The following is an 18,211-nucleotide window of genomic DNA, read 5'->3' as shown; positions in this document are numbered from 1 at the left end:
GTATTGTGTCATTTTTATGAGAATGAGTGATGGTAATTTTTTATCTGATTACTTACCCTGAAAAGGTGGTATAGGAACAATTGCCCCAAGCCAGGGATTTCCAAACTGTGTTTGCCGACGTGCCGCTGCCATTGGCAGCAGCAGTGATGTCCAGCACTGAACGTGATGTCCGGGCACCAGGGTCCTCAGTCAGGAGCTCAGAGGAGGCAACTTGGTACCAAGCAAGCTAAACCAAACATTGGGTGGCTCCATAAGGACATGGTTGAAAGAGCTGCCTTCAGTGGGGCTCAGGGAGGTTTTTGGTGGGCTCTGAGGAACTCTTTGCCTTCAGGGCAATTGCCCAAAGACCAGGACCCCCTGAGCCCAGTAGCATAAGCCTTATGTTCTGGGGGCAACTCGTGCCCATTAGCATTTACTTACTACATAATATACAACAAAGGCTGAAGACTCTCTCAGCAGCTATGCGGTTTCATTTGGTGGTTTGTTACGTGGAACAAAATACACTTTTTGTTGTTGTTGTTGAGGAGATCACCAGAACTGAATTCTCTAATAAGCTTTTACAGCTTTCTGTTGGGTAACACAAAATATGGAAAAATGTACACCCACTGGCGAAGTTCATATTCACAAACATGTATTTTTTTGTCGCGAGCTGCTTTGATGAGAGTGTGAGGGGAAATTTGCAGCTATTTCAATGTCTTGGCATTTGTCACAACGACCAGGTTCCTAAAATCTAGACCGCAATTGCTTCCACTGCTAGCCGCGCTTCTTACCGACTGGATTGCGAGCGTGGCTGGTGACACAACCTGCTGCTACTCAAACCTACTCCGTTGTGATCTGTCTAGATCAAGTGTACCATGGCCCAAGTTGCAGACACTTTGTGTAATTTTGTAGCGTAAATCGCGTTTTTCCCAGTGTCGTGTGCAGTGCTATGGTGTGATTGCATCTACAGAGCCAGGGGACCAACTTGGCGAGTGAACCCAAGGGAGTTATATTCAAGTCTACTGAACTGGAATGCACAAACTTCGCTCTTCCCTGTTGTGTTTGAGCAACTTCCAGTTGTGTATTAGGCAACATGACTAATATTTGTCACATGTTGTTTATTCTCTTATCTTCTCCCCAGAGGAAGGAGCTTGTGTGCTGGAGTATTTCTTTCCTTGGGGAGTTACGTTCCTCAAATCCCATATTGCATGTAGAAATCTTGCCTTTATCATTAGCTTTTATCATCTCCTATGAACCTTGAAATTTGATGGAATTTGGATGGCTGGCTCTCCTAGATACCACTGGAGAAGCTCAGTGTTGTTGTCTGTGAACAGTTCGTGAAATGGTTGCAAGGCAAGGAACAGACATTTGTAGAGGTAAAATATCAGGTGGTTTTTTTAGTGTTGAATCATTTTTTTTCGTACTGCAGGTTTGCAGGAGAATATGTTTCTCTGTGCTAAGTGATCATATGTTTAATTAATAGCAGCTACCTCTGGAATAACTGAGAGCAATCATCCATTTCCCTTGTGTCTTACAGTTTGTCTAAGTTGTTTGAGAACCTGGTGTAGCCAAACTGGGTGGGCTAATTCGGCCCTGCTTCAGCTCTGTTAACTTAATCCCTCCAACTGCTTTAGATTTCTTGATTAGACATTAAGCTAGCTTCTAATAAAGGCATCAGACTGACGGACATTGAAGCCATCTAGGTGCATGACGAAACATTTTAATTGTGATGATGAAAGTTTTTCCATTCCAGGGAGCTACCGGTACATTTTCCTGAAGGAGCCTGCAGGATGAGAAAGATGGCGTGCATGTAAGAGCTGAGGCTTGATCTTGTTCACATCAAGGGCAATTACTCTGGGAATGATAACGAGCCTCCCGTCCTTGGCCTCAGCTGAGTCTCCCAGTAACAATACCAGTTAGGGCAACAATGTGAGAAAAATATGGACCGCAAGAACTGTTTTGGTCTGAGACACATTGCTTCCCTGAGGGTGAACTTGATCTCCAAATAAAGAGAGAGAAATCCACAGTTTGGCTGCTTATTAAAAGCAGCTTTTTCTCCCCTGCGGGGGGAAAAAAAAAATTCCCTGCCTCTGGGCCTTCCATGTTGAGGGCTTCAGCCCCACCTCAAGAAATCCCCTGTCCCACTTGCTGTTGGTCATGGATGTCCTCCCACTGTGTCCCCTGTAGCTCCCATCCCAGCAGGGAAGCACCCCCAAGCTTTTTGGGTTGGAAGCCCATGGAGAGCAGCATCGAGGGGTAACGGAGTCAGCTTTTGGCTGGGTTGGAGGCTCTGGGAGCGGTGTCGGTCCCGTCGTGCCACCGTGTCCCGCAGCAGGAGGAAGGGACCGGCTGCCCCCGATGACGGTGCCTCTTGGCTGCTGTCAGTGCAGCTTGGGTTTCATTAAGTAAATGACAGCAAAAAGCTTTCAGGACTGGGACAAACCCCAGTAGGAACATGTATAGTATCCAACAGAGGATATTCTCGATTTCTTTGGCTGGAAACTGAAGTTCTTACCAAAGACTTGCAAAACTCTGTGAGAAGTTTGACCTTCCCCATCCCTCAGGCAGCTCTGAAAACCTCAGCCTGTGGTGTTTTACTGGACTTGCAGCGCTGACTTAATAGCTCTTTAGTTATTAGAGAATAAATGCTTGTGTTCTACGAGTTGGAATTATATTAAAAACCTTTATTAGCATGGCTTGGCAAACTACACTTCTGGCTAGCTTTCTGGCCTTGGGTTAGGCCATTCTTGTGGTTACTTAATGACATGCTATGAAAGGGATATACTTTATGGGGATCTGGTGCCAGGTTTTGCATGTATTAAGAGGCATTTGCCATTTAGTCATATTGCTGCTGAGTGAAACACACACACAAAAGAATTGGAGTTATGTCTTGCGTTCATCTGGCTCGGTTTTTGTTGTACTCGGCCTTTTTTTTAATATTATCCGGTCTCTGTGAATTACTGGTGACAGCTCAGCCCTGGCGTGTAACGGAGGCCGTTACCAACGTTACTTTCTGTTGTCTCTTCTGTGTTTTTTTTTTTAAACCTTCCCCTGGTAATTTTGGCCAAGTTGTCTCGATGAAAGAACCCCTCTGTGCCCCACGATGGCTTCTCCCGGTTCGGAGCAGAATGAGGCCACTGGGGCAGCACGTTTTTGCGAGGGCAGCCGCTCGTACCATGGGCAAAACATCTCAGAAGTCTCTTTCCCACGAGGCTTGGTGACACACGGGCAGCACCGGGGTGTGATTCAGCTGTTTGGTTTGCTTTCCCCTCTTGCAGTCTGTTTGTTTGCTTTGCGACCAGCGAGTTCGCCTCTCTTGGCTTCTGCCGGTACCGGGCGTTAGTGTGAAAAACTGATGGGGCCAAGTACCCGGCGGGTGGGAGGAGGTGTGTGTGGTGGGAAAACGGGGCTGGGAAGAAGGCCTGGGACTTGAGTAACCTTTCTGAGGTGTCTTTCCATCTCGAGAGTGGGTTTGTTGCGAAGATGCCATGTCGATAGCAAAAGTGGGTTGCCGTGGATTTGACCTGAAGCTCTCGTTCTTTCCACAGTGGGGAAGCCTCACAAGTGCAACTACTGCGGCCGGAGCTACAAGCAGCGCAGTTCGCTGGAAGAGCACAAGGAACGCTGCCACAACTATCTGCAGAACGTCAGCATGGAGGCTGCCGGGCAGGTCATGAGTCACCACGGTGGGTGGAAACCGCGTTTTGAGGTCTCTTGGACTTGGAGCATCTCTCGCGTTTTTTTTTTTTTTTCCATCTGTTTTTCTTCCTTCCTTTGCGCTTTGCATCGCTTCCGTCTTATAGATTGCTTGCACTTGGATATGCAAGAGGAAAAAAGATGGGCTAAAATCCCCACTCTGATTTAACAGCTATTTTTTGCTGGCTTTTTGTTGTTGCTTTGAAGTCAGTATTTCACTTTTTTGGTTGTACAAATATGCAGACTTTTAAGTGATCAAAGTCACCTGTGCAAAGTTACTGTAAAAACTAAGGCATGTATAAATTGTCTTCCCCCCTGCTGTGATGGTGACTGGTAATTTTAAGAGGTAAGGATAGTGGAGGTACTCAGAGGTCATTATTTCTACTCCTTATAATAACATATTCCATCAAGGAAAAAAAAAAAGGAGGGGGGAATTGGATGTAAAAACCTACAGAGCAGCATGGAAGTCAACAGTGTTGAAAGTAATTATATATATAAAAAAATGTTTATATGCATTTACATGTGTTGGTATTAATATGCTAACTAACACTACATGTGTTAATATACAGAAAGACTGAAGATTGCCAAAAAGATTGTTGAAAGCAAGAAATGTCAAACTCTGTGAATTTGTTTTCAGAAATCTCTGTAGCTATTGGTATGGGTAATGAGCATAGCATCTCTGACTGCGGGGTTATAGGTATATCTGTAGTGCTAAATAATAGTAGCTGTCCAAAAATTATCTTTTCATTCAAAATTAGTGTTTTGGAAATTGAACGTCTGTTTAACTTTTGAAGATTATCTTTATTTGGTAATGGAAGTATTTTAAATTTTCACGTTGAAAGAAATGTAAAAATGACATCCTTTTTCCATTTTGAGTAGAAAATACTTTACACCTTAGAATATCAAAAAGCTAGACAGTAGGTGAATGAAAAAGGAGAAAACTTTTTCATTTTGCCTTTCATTGTAGAGTGTAGTCATCTAGCATCATTTGGAAATTAGATAAAAGTTCTGAGAGGTATTTTTTTTTAAAAAAAAAAACAAACAAACTAAAAAGACAAGCTGAAACAAAACCTATTCGACATTTCTAATGTTAGGTATTTTTTGATGAAAATAATCACCAAAATATTTTAAAGAGTACCTTTCTGAGAAAATTTCAAATCTGTAAAGGCATTCAAAATACATGCTGTACATATACTCAAAATGTTCATACGGCTCTATTAGGTAAATACTATCCTTTTAGGTAGGCTGGGGACTAAAATCAACCCTTAAAATGTAATGGATGACTTCAAAGTCCTTGAATGTAGTGATTATCTACTTTAGGCCTTACTTTATGCTTGTAAAAGTCAGTGGGAAGACTGATTTTAAGGCTCCACTATTTGGAGGGACCTGTTGCACGCTTCGTCTGTTAGACAGAGCACTTCAGGTGATAGAAGGAGTTTAGCCACCTACTCCATTCCCAACAAAATATGTGCTCGTTGCTCTGCACGGGTCTGCCTGTCTTATTAACCAGCTAGGTGATGGTATCAGCCAGCCTTTTCTTAGGGAAATAACAGTCGATCAGCAGCGTTGCGACAGCCAGACTCTTTCAGAGATCACTTTATGGAAGTTGTGCCCAAATTCCACTCAACTTCTAGGTTTATTGTTAAGTTATTTATTCAAAATGGGATTACTGTTGTTGATAGTGTGCTTCTGAGGGAATCTAAAGCTTTTTCCAAGCTGCTTAATGCTGTGACAAGAGGGCTAAGTCCCTAACCTTGTCCACCCAGAGAAGCTGGTATGGCTGACCTTGCATTGATTTTTCCACCAGCTGAAGTTAAACCAGTGTGAACCCCATGTGGACAGTTATTTTATTTACAGCCTGACTGCCTTTGCTGGGGCTTGAAATAGAAGCCTTCACACAAATAGTTCACTTTTCTCAGCAAAATTAGCTTAAAACAGCACTTTGAATTCCACTAGTGCCTCTTTCTCCCTTTGGTAAACATGCCTAAATGTCCCCTGGTGAACGTTTCAGGGATGTTTGATCCACACTTCGCATCATGCTGCTTAGAGAGGGCAGAGTGAGGATGGGCAGCGACAGGGAGCCGCAGGTCTGGCTGGGCACCGGTAATAAATCTCACCTCACATCCCTGTACTCCCGCCTGGGAAGCTCTGTGTGTGCCAGAGGGTTGTGAGCACCATACCGTACGGATCTGTAGCCGAGTCCTTCCTCTGGGGAGTATAAAATCACCAGGGAAGGACACACAAATGATTTCTCTGCTCTTTGTTTGAAGTTGGGTCTCAGTCTGCCTCTGAAAAATGCCTTAATTTCCTTCTCTCCCGTGTCACACTTTGAAAAGATATTCCTGAGGCTGAGTGAGGGTGTGCCTTAGAGATTTCAGCCGTTCCTTTATTTTACATCATACGAGCATTAAGCTGGCCTTACTCTCTTTCTAAATTCTTTTGAAGAATCTTGTTTTCACTGAGCACTCTGAGCCCAGCTGGGAGCAGGATGTTCTCCAGCCACTTGCAACGATTCCTAGAATTGGATTACCTGGATCTGTACGTTCACACCAGGCTCTGAACACATCAGTGTGATTCCTCTTCACACCTTTACCACCGTGAAGCACAAAATGGGTGAACTTGGGGATTTGCTCGTTCCTACCAGCATTCTGCTTTAAGGGTGCAGGCGGCAGTGCTGGGTCCCAACCATTTCAGTCAACATTTAACATCAGCTAAATTATTCTTGCAGAGATTCATTCCGATAGACTTGGGGCAGCCCCTTGAGCGTTAGGGTTTTTTTTCAAGCACTGTATTCTGCTTGGTCAAATTATAGGCACGCTGCAAATATTTACTTTGATTTCAATTATCTTTGCCTTGCAGATGGCTAGATCACCTGACCAAAGCCACAAGGGGAAGCAAGAGGCAGGCAGAGAGGCTTAGTTTCAGCGTGTGGGTAGGAATGTACAAGTTTCTGGCACCAGGGCTCTCTCCATCCTTTTGCAGGGTGCCGGCTGCTTGCTGAGCTGCCCCTCCTCGTGGCTGGGTCCCGGTCCCAGCTCAGCACCGTGGCTCGCTCGCGTGCTGCCTGCTGCAAGAGAGCTCCTGTGACATTGTCGGCAGCAATTCTCAGCTAAGCAGCTCTGGCTCTTGGGGTAGAAATTAGTCTGCAGTCTACGAGCTAGCGGTGTGTTGGGGGTGACACAAGTGACAGTCTCTGAAGGCAAAGAATGTGATCTTTGCATGAACAAATAGGGAAAAAAAGTGAATGCCAGCTATGGTTTATACTCAGATATATATTCTTCTTCATCTCTACAAAGCAAAAAGTCCAGGGAAATTCTTAAAACAAAGTGGAGAAGAATACTCCTTTTAGGAGAAGGAGAAAGGAGTTTAGCCGTAGGCTGTGAAAGGCTCAAAGGCCAGCTCCACATAAAACACACAATGGCTTTGTGTCCTTCCCTCTTACATACTTGCTTAAAATGTAGTTAAAATGCTAGTCCCACAGGATACTTCACACTAGGGTCCATGGGATTATTGCCTGTCATTTCTCAGTGCGTGCGCACAAACTTTTTAAAATAGCAAATATTGTGAGCTTAAGAAAGGAAACTGAGGGTGGTGGAGTAATACTAATTTGTACCAGCTGAGATGTAGCCCAGTGTCTGTTGTCTGCACACAGAAATGTTTATCAGCAAAACACACGCTGGGTAAGTTTTGCCTTGTTTTTTCCCTATTTTTTCCTCATTGGAACAGCATAAACTTTTTTTTTTTTTTGTTAATAGTGTGTATGGTTTCTTTTCAACGAGGAAGCAAAAACTAAAAAAAAAAAAATCCAATTTGAGCACTACGACCCTGAGACCAATCTCTTCAGGAAAATTAAGATTTTGTTCTGAAGACCATCCAGATTTGTGTATGGAGAGTTTGAGCTTAAAAACCCTGTTTGGTGTTAACTGCAGTTGAGGACATCAGCATTGTCAGTGAAAATTTGCACAGGCAGTCCAGGAGTGCCCCCTGATAAAGGAAGAACATCCTTTAACTGAAACAGGCTCAGGCATGGGCTTTTCATGGACTAGATACTCTCTTTTTTTTGTAATAAAAAAGCCCTCCTGAGCTGAGACCATAAGTTCACAGGATAAAATAAGTTGTTGCATCAAACCTAGTTATAATGTGTCAGTTGTTCTTCAGTAGCTCCCACTACCCAAAGTGATGAAATACAATAAAATGCAATGCAAAAGGAATTGCGTTTACTGCAGAGTAAACGTGTGCATGTGAGTTTCCATCACAGAGCAGCTGATAAGTGTTAACTGTTGGTTTAATGCTTTTTTTTTTCCTCCAAAAAATGATGCAGGCTGGCCTGCTTGACCTTCATCTGTATATTTTGGAACTGAAATGAAAATTAATGCATGTGGAATTGATAATGTGATCTTTAGCTTAACTCTTCGGGTCTGTAAGTTGTGACATCTCACCTGTTTGGTCCAGGTTTGCATGTGCTTTAAATAGTTCTGGAAAGTAGCCTATTTCCATCTCTCCCTGATTCCAGGAAATCTACATAACAAGATGCTTTCTGGTAACTTATTCCCATCCTAACGCAAATATTGGTGTGATTGAGCAGTTCTTTTGCAAAAGAACCGTGCCCTGGATTATAGAGTTGAGTTCTGAGGTGGGAAAAAGAGCTTGCAGGATCAAATGCAGAAAAGAAAATGATTTTATTGGTGATGCTTTTACTTTTAGAAGTCCTAGCAGAATTTTTGCCTGACTTAGAGAAGAGCAGATGTCTCTTTTAGCACTACTCATTTTTGTGGAAGAAAGGTTTCAAATTCCATCTAGGAAATTTTGCACACATATGCCCAACAGTCAAATTATTCAATTATTAATCTTTATAAGACGTACAAATGTCACTACATTTTGGGCTTAATCACACAGCAATGAAAGTAATTAGGAGGCTTTCAATTGATTTTGTGGGCATGCAGTGCTACAAAGCCTGCAGGTCTTCATAGGAGAGATTTAGAGCCCTCTGCCCCTCCTTATGTTCTCGCCACAAGTCCTGTGCATTCTACAGGTAAGGGCTGGAAATCCTTGACGTGGTCCTTGCGTACAGACCTGTTCCCATCACAGCGAGGACAGGTATTGCCACTGAGCAGGAATCCAGGGTTTCACATGGAGCATGTGTGCATCTGCATATGCTGAGTTTTATTAAGCCAAAAAGACAGTCAGACACCAGTTCCCAGTGGAAATCAGCAGATGTAATCACTCCTTTCTTACAAATCTCCTCGGTAAATACTTGAGTAGGGCTAGCTCAGAGAGCTGTGGCCCAAGCAGGGCGTTTACGTAACCTTAAGAATTTAGCCATATCTATTATAATATTTCAGACCTCCCAGACTGTGCTGGGTATTAATTAGGTCACTTGAACGCTGCATCCCAGTTTGTTGCAACATTAGATTCATTTCATATTTGTGCTTTTTCTTCCTCTCTTTCACTGATGCCAGCAGGACTGCCTTGTAAATGAGAAACCATTGTGTTTCTCAGGGGGAGCATCCTGTACAAATAAAAAAGCAGCAGAGTAAATCATTTTATAGCATATGGGAGATTCTAAAACTCCAAGTACTCAGCTTTCCCTAGCAGCAGAGGCACAAATGGAATCAAATGAATAAATTGCCATGTTTTCTTATTATGAATGTCTGAACTGAGAAGTTCACCTGAGCAGATATTCTTGTTTTGTGATTGCCTGGTATTTGCTCTTCCTTACTAGAAAGAAGGCAAAGACAAGGCTTTTATCACCTCGTTTTTCATATATTATGTGCTAGCAAACAGCTGCATGTTCAAGAACAGGCAAGTGATTATTCCCTATTAGGATCCTAAAGGCAGCCGAGTTCCAGGGGAGGAAAGCAGGCTGGCGGTGCTCACTTATGGCACCATCTCGGGGATAAGGTAACTGAATGAGAAATGACATGCGAGGCTGCTGCAGGAACAGCAGGGAAGAACTGGCAGAAGATGTGGTCAGTCTTCACTACCTCTGCAAGAGCACCTGTGACTTCACTGGAAGTTTGACCTGATAGAGAGAATGTGATGGGATGTTCACAGCTTAGAAATGGGAACTCTTTGCCACATTATCCCAATTCCTATTTCTCTGCCATCCATTCTTCTCAAATAATTTTCTTATTATTTGACCTTCCTATTAGCCCGCAGACATTAGTGGATGATCCCTCTCATGTTTCTCTCGCTACTTTCTGGAGATGAGTGAGGAACGGTCAGGCCGTATATGAAATTCCTTGCTGCAGAGTGGTGGGAATAGCTACACTTGGCATATATTTCAAATGACTCAGGGTTTCTGAGTTTAATCCTCAGCATGTTACCACTGACTCTTCTGGTGTTTGTAAGAGGATGCTCAACAAAAACAATATTCTGTAGATATTTAGCGAACAACATGTCAGCAAGTGACAAAAATAAAGTGCTGTTTGGACCCTAGCTTGGTTGGTAGCCCATGGAATTCCTGTACTATTTTTTTGCACTAGCACTTTATTTTCTAACCCAGCAAGCAGTGAGGAGTGAAATGAGGAGACAGAAGAGGTCATTAATTTCTTGTTATTGTTTCAAAGACAATATATGAGCGTTCCTCAAGCACAGGTGGCACAGGGATGCTCTCTGCTGGTCCCAAACAGCAAGAAGACAGATGAAGAAGAGTGGCATTTACCAGCTGTTAAGTCTGCATGTGAAGGGGAAAATGTTAGTTCAAAAACTTGTTAGTTTCTTTCACTGATTCTAGAGGGAATCTCCATATAACGTTAATCCTGCAATTTCAGTGTGGTGTTTGGTGAATTTTTGGTGTCATGTCTAGAAAAAGGGAAACACACCTTAAACGTTGTTCATTCTGTAAGCCTTTGTCTTGGGGAGTGCAAAGCCAGGCCCAGGAAACTCGTATCACTAACTCCTTGTATGTTTTCTAGTCATTGAGATTAGCGCGATAAGGAAATAAGATGGGTAAACATAGCACGTGATAAGCTTGATGTTAAATGAATGCGTGAAGAATGTTACTGGTGTAACTTTAAGGTTGTCATGGGACTGTACTAGAGGGAGAATAACAGAAAATGGGAGATCTGCAGAGGGAATTTTCCGAAGTGCCGTGCACCATTACTTAGTGCTCTCTTCCCACCTTGCTGGGAATCTTCGGTATTAAGAACAAAATAAGTTCTTTAATAAATGCTTAAAGCTGGGCTTCTGCAAAATAAGATGGTCCCAAAGAGAGGGAATTGAAAAGCTTGGCTCTGACTGCTCAAGGGTAAATACTGTCTTGATGCCCGTTGTGTTCTTGCACCTTGCTTTGTTTTGCGTTGCACTTGTTGCGCGATCAACAAGGCTCAAATGATTTGTTGTCGTCTGTGAAGTGTAGACCGGACTTCTCTGATACGATTTTTTGGTTTTATGTAGTACCTCCTATGGAAGATTGTAAGGAACAAGAGCCTGTGATGGACAACAATATTTCTCTGGTGCCTTTTGAGAGACCTGCTGTTATAGAGAAGCTGACAAGCAACATGGGAAAGCGTAAAAGCTCCACCCCACAGAAGTTTGTGGGTAAGCTTGAGATACGCCTTTTATTATTTTTAGCCTGTAGGTATAGGTTGCTTGTAACTTGTGAACGATAGCCAAAAGAACAAGGGGAAAAGTAGCACTCTCAGAACTTGGATGTGATGGGGAGGGGCAACACCTGAGATGGTTAAATCACAGCAAGAAATTATGCAAACAGTGGCATTAGTTTTGCCAGCCCAGGCTATTCAAAATTGAGGTCCCCATAATCACAAAAATGGATTAGAAGGTCTTGAGCTTTTCTCTGTGCCTTAAGTCAATTTTTTTAAACATTTCTCTGACCCTCTGTCTTTTTGACAAGGACTTGTCATCTTTCCCTCTCTTCACCCCAGCAAGTAAAATATAAAACTCGTATGATTATCCATCTACGTGTGTGTGTTTAAAAAAAAAAAAAAAGTATCACAAGACTTGTAACTTGTATTAAATTCCTGAGAGTTGGAAACAACTGGTCTGATAATATCAGCATGGGGAAGCAAAATCACATCACTTGTATTGGAAGAAGTGCTTGCTCCAAGTGCAGTGTTGTGTACCTGATAAACTTAATGAATATAAAACAGCATCGGATTACTTTTGGTTACCAAATTTAGAATCCTAGCCCCAAGTTTGTATTTTGCTTTGTATCTTGACATCTTAGAATTGTTCTGCTAGTAACAGGAGACAGTATTGACAATTTTACTTGAGGTCCAGCTAAAGGTAATTTTCACAGCTATTGAGGCAGTGTTAAGCTACTTAGGAGGGGAGGTAGGACAGAGAATTATTTGGGGTAAGTGTATGCTGCTAGACTCTGACCTAATGTAATGTGTGTTTTCCACACTCACTCCCTGTAAGGACAGTCATACAGATTTTAAAGGTGTCGAATACTCATTCTGCCTACACTGAGGACACTTATGAAGAGAGGATCCAGAGGGCTGTAGGCAATTAAGACAGCAATTTGGGAAAGTCATTGCCCCTCAGTTAAATGGAGATTCAGATGGATTTGTTAAATCACCACTGAGGGTGATGTTAAGCTAACCCACATGGTTTTGAATTGTAGGGGGCTAACAGCATGCAGCTCCTCACCTGAGGGGTGCTGACACACTGACCTGGCTGCTCTCGGTCATCTGCCCATGCCAAAAAATATCAGTGCGAGGCTTCTTCCATGCACTGATTAAAAATTTTCATGTCCTTTCTTTTCCTTCTAAGCCTGGCTTAGGTCAGGAACAATCCAACCCACACAAGAAATGCTAGGAGGGTTCATTTTTTTTTTTCCTATATTGTTATTAGCCCTCCTGAGATAAAAGCTTAGTTCTTATTTTATTGTCTTTGAGTGCTCTGAAATGAGTTACTGTACAGCTAGTAAGAACTGGAGGATGCTTTAATCTACTGCTGTGGCACTAGTTATGGTTGAAAAGGGTGACAACAGGAGCGGGGCTCTATACTGCCAAGCCCAATCCAGCTATATGATACAGTAAACGTAGCTCCATCATAACAGATCTCCTTAGTGTTGTCTCAGCAAGTGCGGTACTTTCCTGCATATCGTGATCAACAGTGAAATAGTTACCCATGCTGACTTTAAATTGATGTACTAGACAGCAGACCCACTGCAGCCTTGGAAGAAGGGCAGTTCTCACCTCTCACTCTTGCCTTTTTTTCCCCCTTTTTTTCCTTCAAGTTGTCCACAGATGTAGACATAATTGTATTTACAACACCTCCTAAAAGTTACCTTTTCTGGGGCTACAGAATTCATCTGGGAGGACTGGAGACCTCTCTCCCTTCCCCCTTAAATTTTGGAGTAGCTATGCTGCTGTCAGAAGCAGCATAGTTTTACTTGTTAAAGTAAAACTTTAACAATGTCCTTCACAACTGAGGATGATATAAATCCAATCAATTTTTGGAAGCTGTAGATGATGACCTCTTTTTTTAGACCAGGAAGGTTATTTTATTTGTCCACTCAACGTGCATTTGGCCATATGTTGTTACTGTCTTAAAAGGCAAACTTACTGCTCGGAAATCCTTGTGTGAGATATGCTAAAACTTTTTATTACTCTCTTCAGTATGGTATATTTCTTTGTTTTAAGATGAACCTGTTTCATTTATAGGCATAACAGATGACTTTGTTATTCCATTTTTCTGAGGCTAGGAACTTGGGGTTTCACCTGGCATGCAGCTTTTTATCCAGATTCAGCTGTAGGGGAAAAGTGTCCTCTTTCATATTTACTGTATTGTATTTTTCTGCAATTTCTAATCTTTCCTGGCAGCACTGTCTGAGCTGAAAACCAGCAGTCTCTCTGCTTTGCTACCTTTGTTTTTCACCATGACCTCACTTTTCTTCCCGTTTTCTCCCCAATGAAATATTGTTCAACTCTATCAGGAAGAACTTGTAATGGTTCTCTTGCTTGCAGGAAATTTTCCTGTGCATACTGCAAGTATGGCACTTGTCCAAAACAACTTAATGGTGTTTATGAGAAGGTCATGTAAGCGTAAGCTCAAATCTTTGCATGCTACATCTATCAATGCTTTACTGCTCTTTCTGATCAGCAGTCTCCAAGGGACCTTGGTTATGGACCACAGTCTCTACTCTTTGCTGAAATTTCGGGAGGAGAGGAAGCAGCATACGGCAAAGAGAGTTAATTTCTGATTGAGGAACTTGGTTATATATCTGTCACTGAGGTACTAGTCCTGCTAGCTCCGTTGAGATAGTGGAGGCAGAAATATAACTTAAGATCCGCAGCAGTCTGAATACTTTTTGCCTCTCTTTCTATGGAGAGCCAGACATTTAAAGCTATCTTCAAGCTGATCACATGAAGCAGATTCACGTATTCTTAATTTGAATGTTGTACTCACAGTCCTAGACTGTCATTGAGGTTAAGAACTTGGCAGGATACAAAAGAAGACATTTATACATCTTACGATAAGACCACAGTTGTTATAGTAAGAATTAAAAATGTGCAGGCATCTCAGAAGAGATGAAGATCAACCTGCTTCAGAGTTGGTCAGCTTCTAGTTAATGGGGGTCAGGAAGAAATGTACCCAGTGGTAAATTCTGTATCTGATTTCTCCAAGGTTTCTTACAGCTTTATCCAAAGTTTCTGACACTGCAGTTGCTGTAGATACTTGACAAAATGGACTGCAGGTACACAGGACAGATGTGTCTGTATTCCTTGATCTAGCTTGCTGTATCTGTTTTGTGGGGTATTTTTTTGGATGTCATACGGTAAGATGACCACAGTGGAGAATTTCTTCTTCCATTTCAGTAATGTAGGATAAGGATGCGTAGAATTTGAGCATTGTTTTGAAGAAATTAAAAATGATGAATCTGATTAGTTAGTTTTAAGTCCAGCTTTGGCTGAAGAGGAGCTGAAATAGAAAACCATGTTGGATTGGTTTGCTAATGTTTCTTCTGAGCTCTCTGTTTTATGCCCCCTTCTCTCCATGTTAGCATTTATTTTACTGTTGTGTGTCACATGCCATTTTTAAGGCTCTGACATCTTTGAAGCATAATTAAAGGAATGAATAATTCAGATCACTGGCAACTTACTATTTTCTCTACTCTGCTGTCTGGTGGAGTTGCTAAATATGGAAGGTAAAAGGAATCAAAATAAGGTCTGCATTGTTCATCCAAGTTGCCCGTAAAGGACAGGTGCTATTTCTTGATCTATCTAGCTTACAAAGGACTGACAGCATGTTTGGAGACTGGATTGGACCCTTTTTCACCAGATCCAATTACCTATTCATCACAGGAGCGATACAGTTGGCCTGAGTGGGTGTCAGAGTGCAGCAGCCTCTTCCATTTCCTTTTCTTTCTCTCACTGTGCCGGAGGCATCCGACATCTCCTGCAACTCTCCTCCAGCCACACTTTGGCCCTACCTGGGAAGCAGCTGCTCTCTTTTGAGTGGGGCTGTACCCACCTCCCATTAAAGAGTCACCCAGCCTATCTGTGGCAGGACAGCCACAACTGACAGCAAGACAGAAATGCTAAAAGGGGATGTTGGACTACAGGAATCATCCTTAAGTCACATTAGATAACAAAGGCCATCACTGCAATACTGTATGGTTCTTCCTTCCCTATTTTTCTCCAAATGTCTAATGTGCAACAAAGGAATGGTTTTCTATGTTATGCTTGCTTTCATTGAGCTATAAGTGTAACACAGCTGGCTGTAGGGAACTATAATGAGATATACAAACATGGTCCCTAATCAGAAGCACATGAACAGTGCTGCCAGAGAGTAGGAATATTCACGTGCCTCACTTTAAACTTGCATTTAATTACCTTGCTAATCAGGGCTGAGTTCCCAAGCAAAAGTGATGCATCATCTCCAAGGATAACCTGATTGTTCCATGGGTAATGTGAAATTATTTCCCTCTTCATGCATCACTTTAAGATAAGCCATACTAAATGGGATGAATTATTATAGTCAAAAATAAAATGCTGAATGATAGCTATGTTGAAATGTACTAATGCTATTTGGAAGAGATTTGGGATTACAGTTCTGTTTCTGTCTTATGTTGGTTTATACACATTTTGTTCCAAGCAATTTTGGCAAAAGGTAACACAAGATTTTTGAGTTTTTGTAATGCTTGGATAGCCAAACCCATTGTATGTAGTGACTCCCTGAATTGATTAGCTTACACTATTGAAGAATAGTGTGCTCTTATGTTCCAAGGCACCAAAAAGTAACAAAGGCAATGAAAATCCACCAAAATTATTTATCAGACTTGTAAAATCAGTTTCAAAAATTAACTCTTAACAATTAACTAATATTAATGCGTGAACATGTGAGTGTGTATATCTTTTTTGCATGCAGTAAGCATATAATCTTTTATATTTAGTTAAGAAGAGCTGTTAAATGAACTTTCCTTGTACTAACTAACACACTAAAGCCATCACTGGAAAAGCAGTGCTGCTAAGCTGAGCCCTGATGTAAGTAGCTGTGATTTTGTAACTTCAAAGGAGATCTGCCATACACAACGTGCCCTGTGACTAGCATAATTTACCAGTTTGTGGTTCTGGTTTTGTTATCTGTAACGCCATTGATTTTAAAAGGCTACAAAGATTTAAATTTGGATTCACATAGTAATGAATCAGCCAGCTTTCATCATCATTATATATTTATTTATCCGATGTCAATGAAAGATGCTTTTGCCTTTTACTAAATGAAACTAAGCTGTACATGTGGTTTCTCTATTCTGCTTTCCTGCCTAGACAGCCACTTGAACGTTTTTTTTTTGTCCTTTTCTTCATCCCCAAATGCTGGGAAAGGCTTTGTTTCTTGTTTTGAGGGGATGAGCTGCAAAAATGCTTTACCCTGAACGCAAGATGTCAGGTGATCACATTATTTGCTGCATTCTGTCATCAAGTGTAGTCACATTTTAATATTGTTTTTCTGTTGGATGAAGGATTTACATAACTGTGGCTCTAAAGCTGTTAGGTCCCCGCCTTACCAGCCCTCAGTAGCTGTTGCTTAAACTTGTGATTATGCAGCCCCGATGTAAGGTAGGTATGAGGCACTGTAGAGTGGGGGGGGCAGGTGTTACTGCCTCCTTTAATTTGGGGAGACTATGTCTAAAGGTATCAACTGGTAAAGCTTCATTGACTTCAGCATTACAATCCCATTTTCTCCCTGTTCACATGTGTTTTCTAACTGGAAGCGTGAGCACAGGGAGGCCTACTGGAAGGTTTGGAAGCGGTCTGGAGGTCACTGCAGCTGCTTGCTTCACCCAGAATAACAATAAAGCTGTAGGTGATGGTGCTGTTTTACCCATCTCAAGACAGAAACTTTGTACGAGCTCTGTTAACAAGAAGGAGGCAAATTTTGGGCTCTGGAATGAATTCTACTTCAAGCCAGGTGTTTCTGTCCCTCCCCACCCCTTGTACAGTAAAACCGTGGAGCGATTGCATTGATGTTTCTCACTGATTTGCTCTTGTCCCTTAGGTGAAAAGCTCATGAGATTTGGCTATCCAGATATTCACTTTGATATGAACCTACCCTATGAGAAGGAGGCTGAGCTGATGCAGTCTCACATGATGGACCAAGCCATCAACAATGCAATCACCTACCTTGGAGCTGAGGCACTTCACCCCCTGATGCAGCACACACCAAGCACAATTGCAGAGGTGGCCCCGGTCATCAGCTCGGCTTACGCTCAGGTCTATCATCCGAACAGGATAGAAAGGCCCATCAGCAGGGAAACAGCTGACAGTCACGAGAACAACATGGATGGCCCGATCTCCCTCATCAGACCAAAGAGTCGAACCCAGGATAGAGAGGGCTCCCCCAGCAATAGCTGCCTGGATTCTACTGACTCAGAGAGCAGCCACGAAGACCGCCAGTCCTACCAAGGAAACTCTGCCTTAAATCCCAAGAGGAAGCCAAGCCCGGCTTATATGAAGGAGGACGCCAAGGCTTTGGATGCCACCAAAGCTTCTAAGGGCTCTTTAAAGGATATCTACAAGGTCATCAATGGAGAAGGGGAGCAGATTAGGGCTTTCAAATGTGAGCACTGTCGCGTTCTTTTCCTGGACCATGTCATGTACACCATCCACATGGGCTGCCACGGCTACCGGGACCCGCTAGAGTGCAACATCTGTGGCTACCGAAGCCAGGACCGCTATGAGTTCTCGTCGCACATTGTCCGAGGGGAGCACACATTCCACTAGGCCTTCTCATCCAAAGGGGACTCTTATGAAGTAGAAGAACTGCACATGAAGAAATACTGCACTTACAATCCCACTTTTCCTCAGACATTGATGCGCCTATTTTGTTGTTGTTGCTGTTGTTGTTGTTGCTGTTGTTTAATTATTATTATTAACCTTTTTTTTTTTTTTTTTTTGTGGACCCAACCTCATTTGCTCTGCCCAGCTTAAGAATGGAAAGAAGGAAGGGAAGGGATAAAAGAAGGGTTTGTTGTTGCTGTCACTTCTTGGTGAGTGACCTGACTTGCTTTCTGTGGGAGTTGAAAGGCAGTCTGTTTCTGTCTCGATCAGCTGTATATCATGTCCTA

At 42.4% G+C, this 18,211-nt stretch overlaps 1 protein-coding gene across 2 annotated transcripts in view; it reads left to right on the top strand.

Annotated features, from left to right (window-relative positions):
- Positions 1-17,867, top strand: part of IKZF2 (IKAROS family zinc finger 2) — a gene marked incomplete at its 3' end in the record, with an annotated part of 106,440 nt that extends 88,573 nt beyond the window's left edge. For both annotated transcript variants that reach the window (XM_084288924.1, XM_084288923.1), the window contains 3 exons: positions 3,528-3,665; positions 11,074-11,217; positions 17,143-17,867. In XM_084288924.1, the coding sequence (XP_084145050.1) occupies positions 3,528-3,665; positions 11,074-11,217; positions 17,143-17,867 (1,007 nt within the window). The remainder of the gene's footprint in view (positions 1-3,527; positions 3,666-11,073; positions 11,218-17,142) is intronic.
- Positions 17,868-18,211: the final 344 nt, after the last annotated feature.

The sequence above is a fragment of the Netta rufina genome, assembly GCF_964035555.1.
Source record: "Netta rufina genome assembly, chromosome: 6".
Taxonomy (NCBI): domain Eukaryota; kingdom Metazoa; phylum Chordata; class Aves; order Anseriformes; family Anatidae; genus Netta; species Netta rufina.
This window is presented reverse-complemented; position numbering and strand designations above follow the sequence as displayed.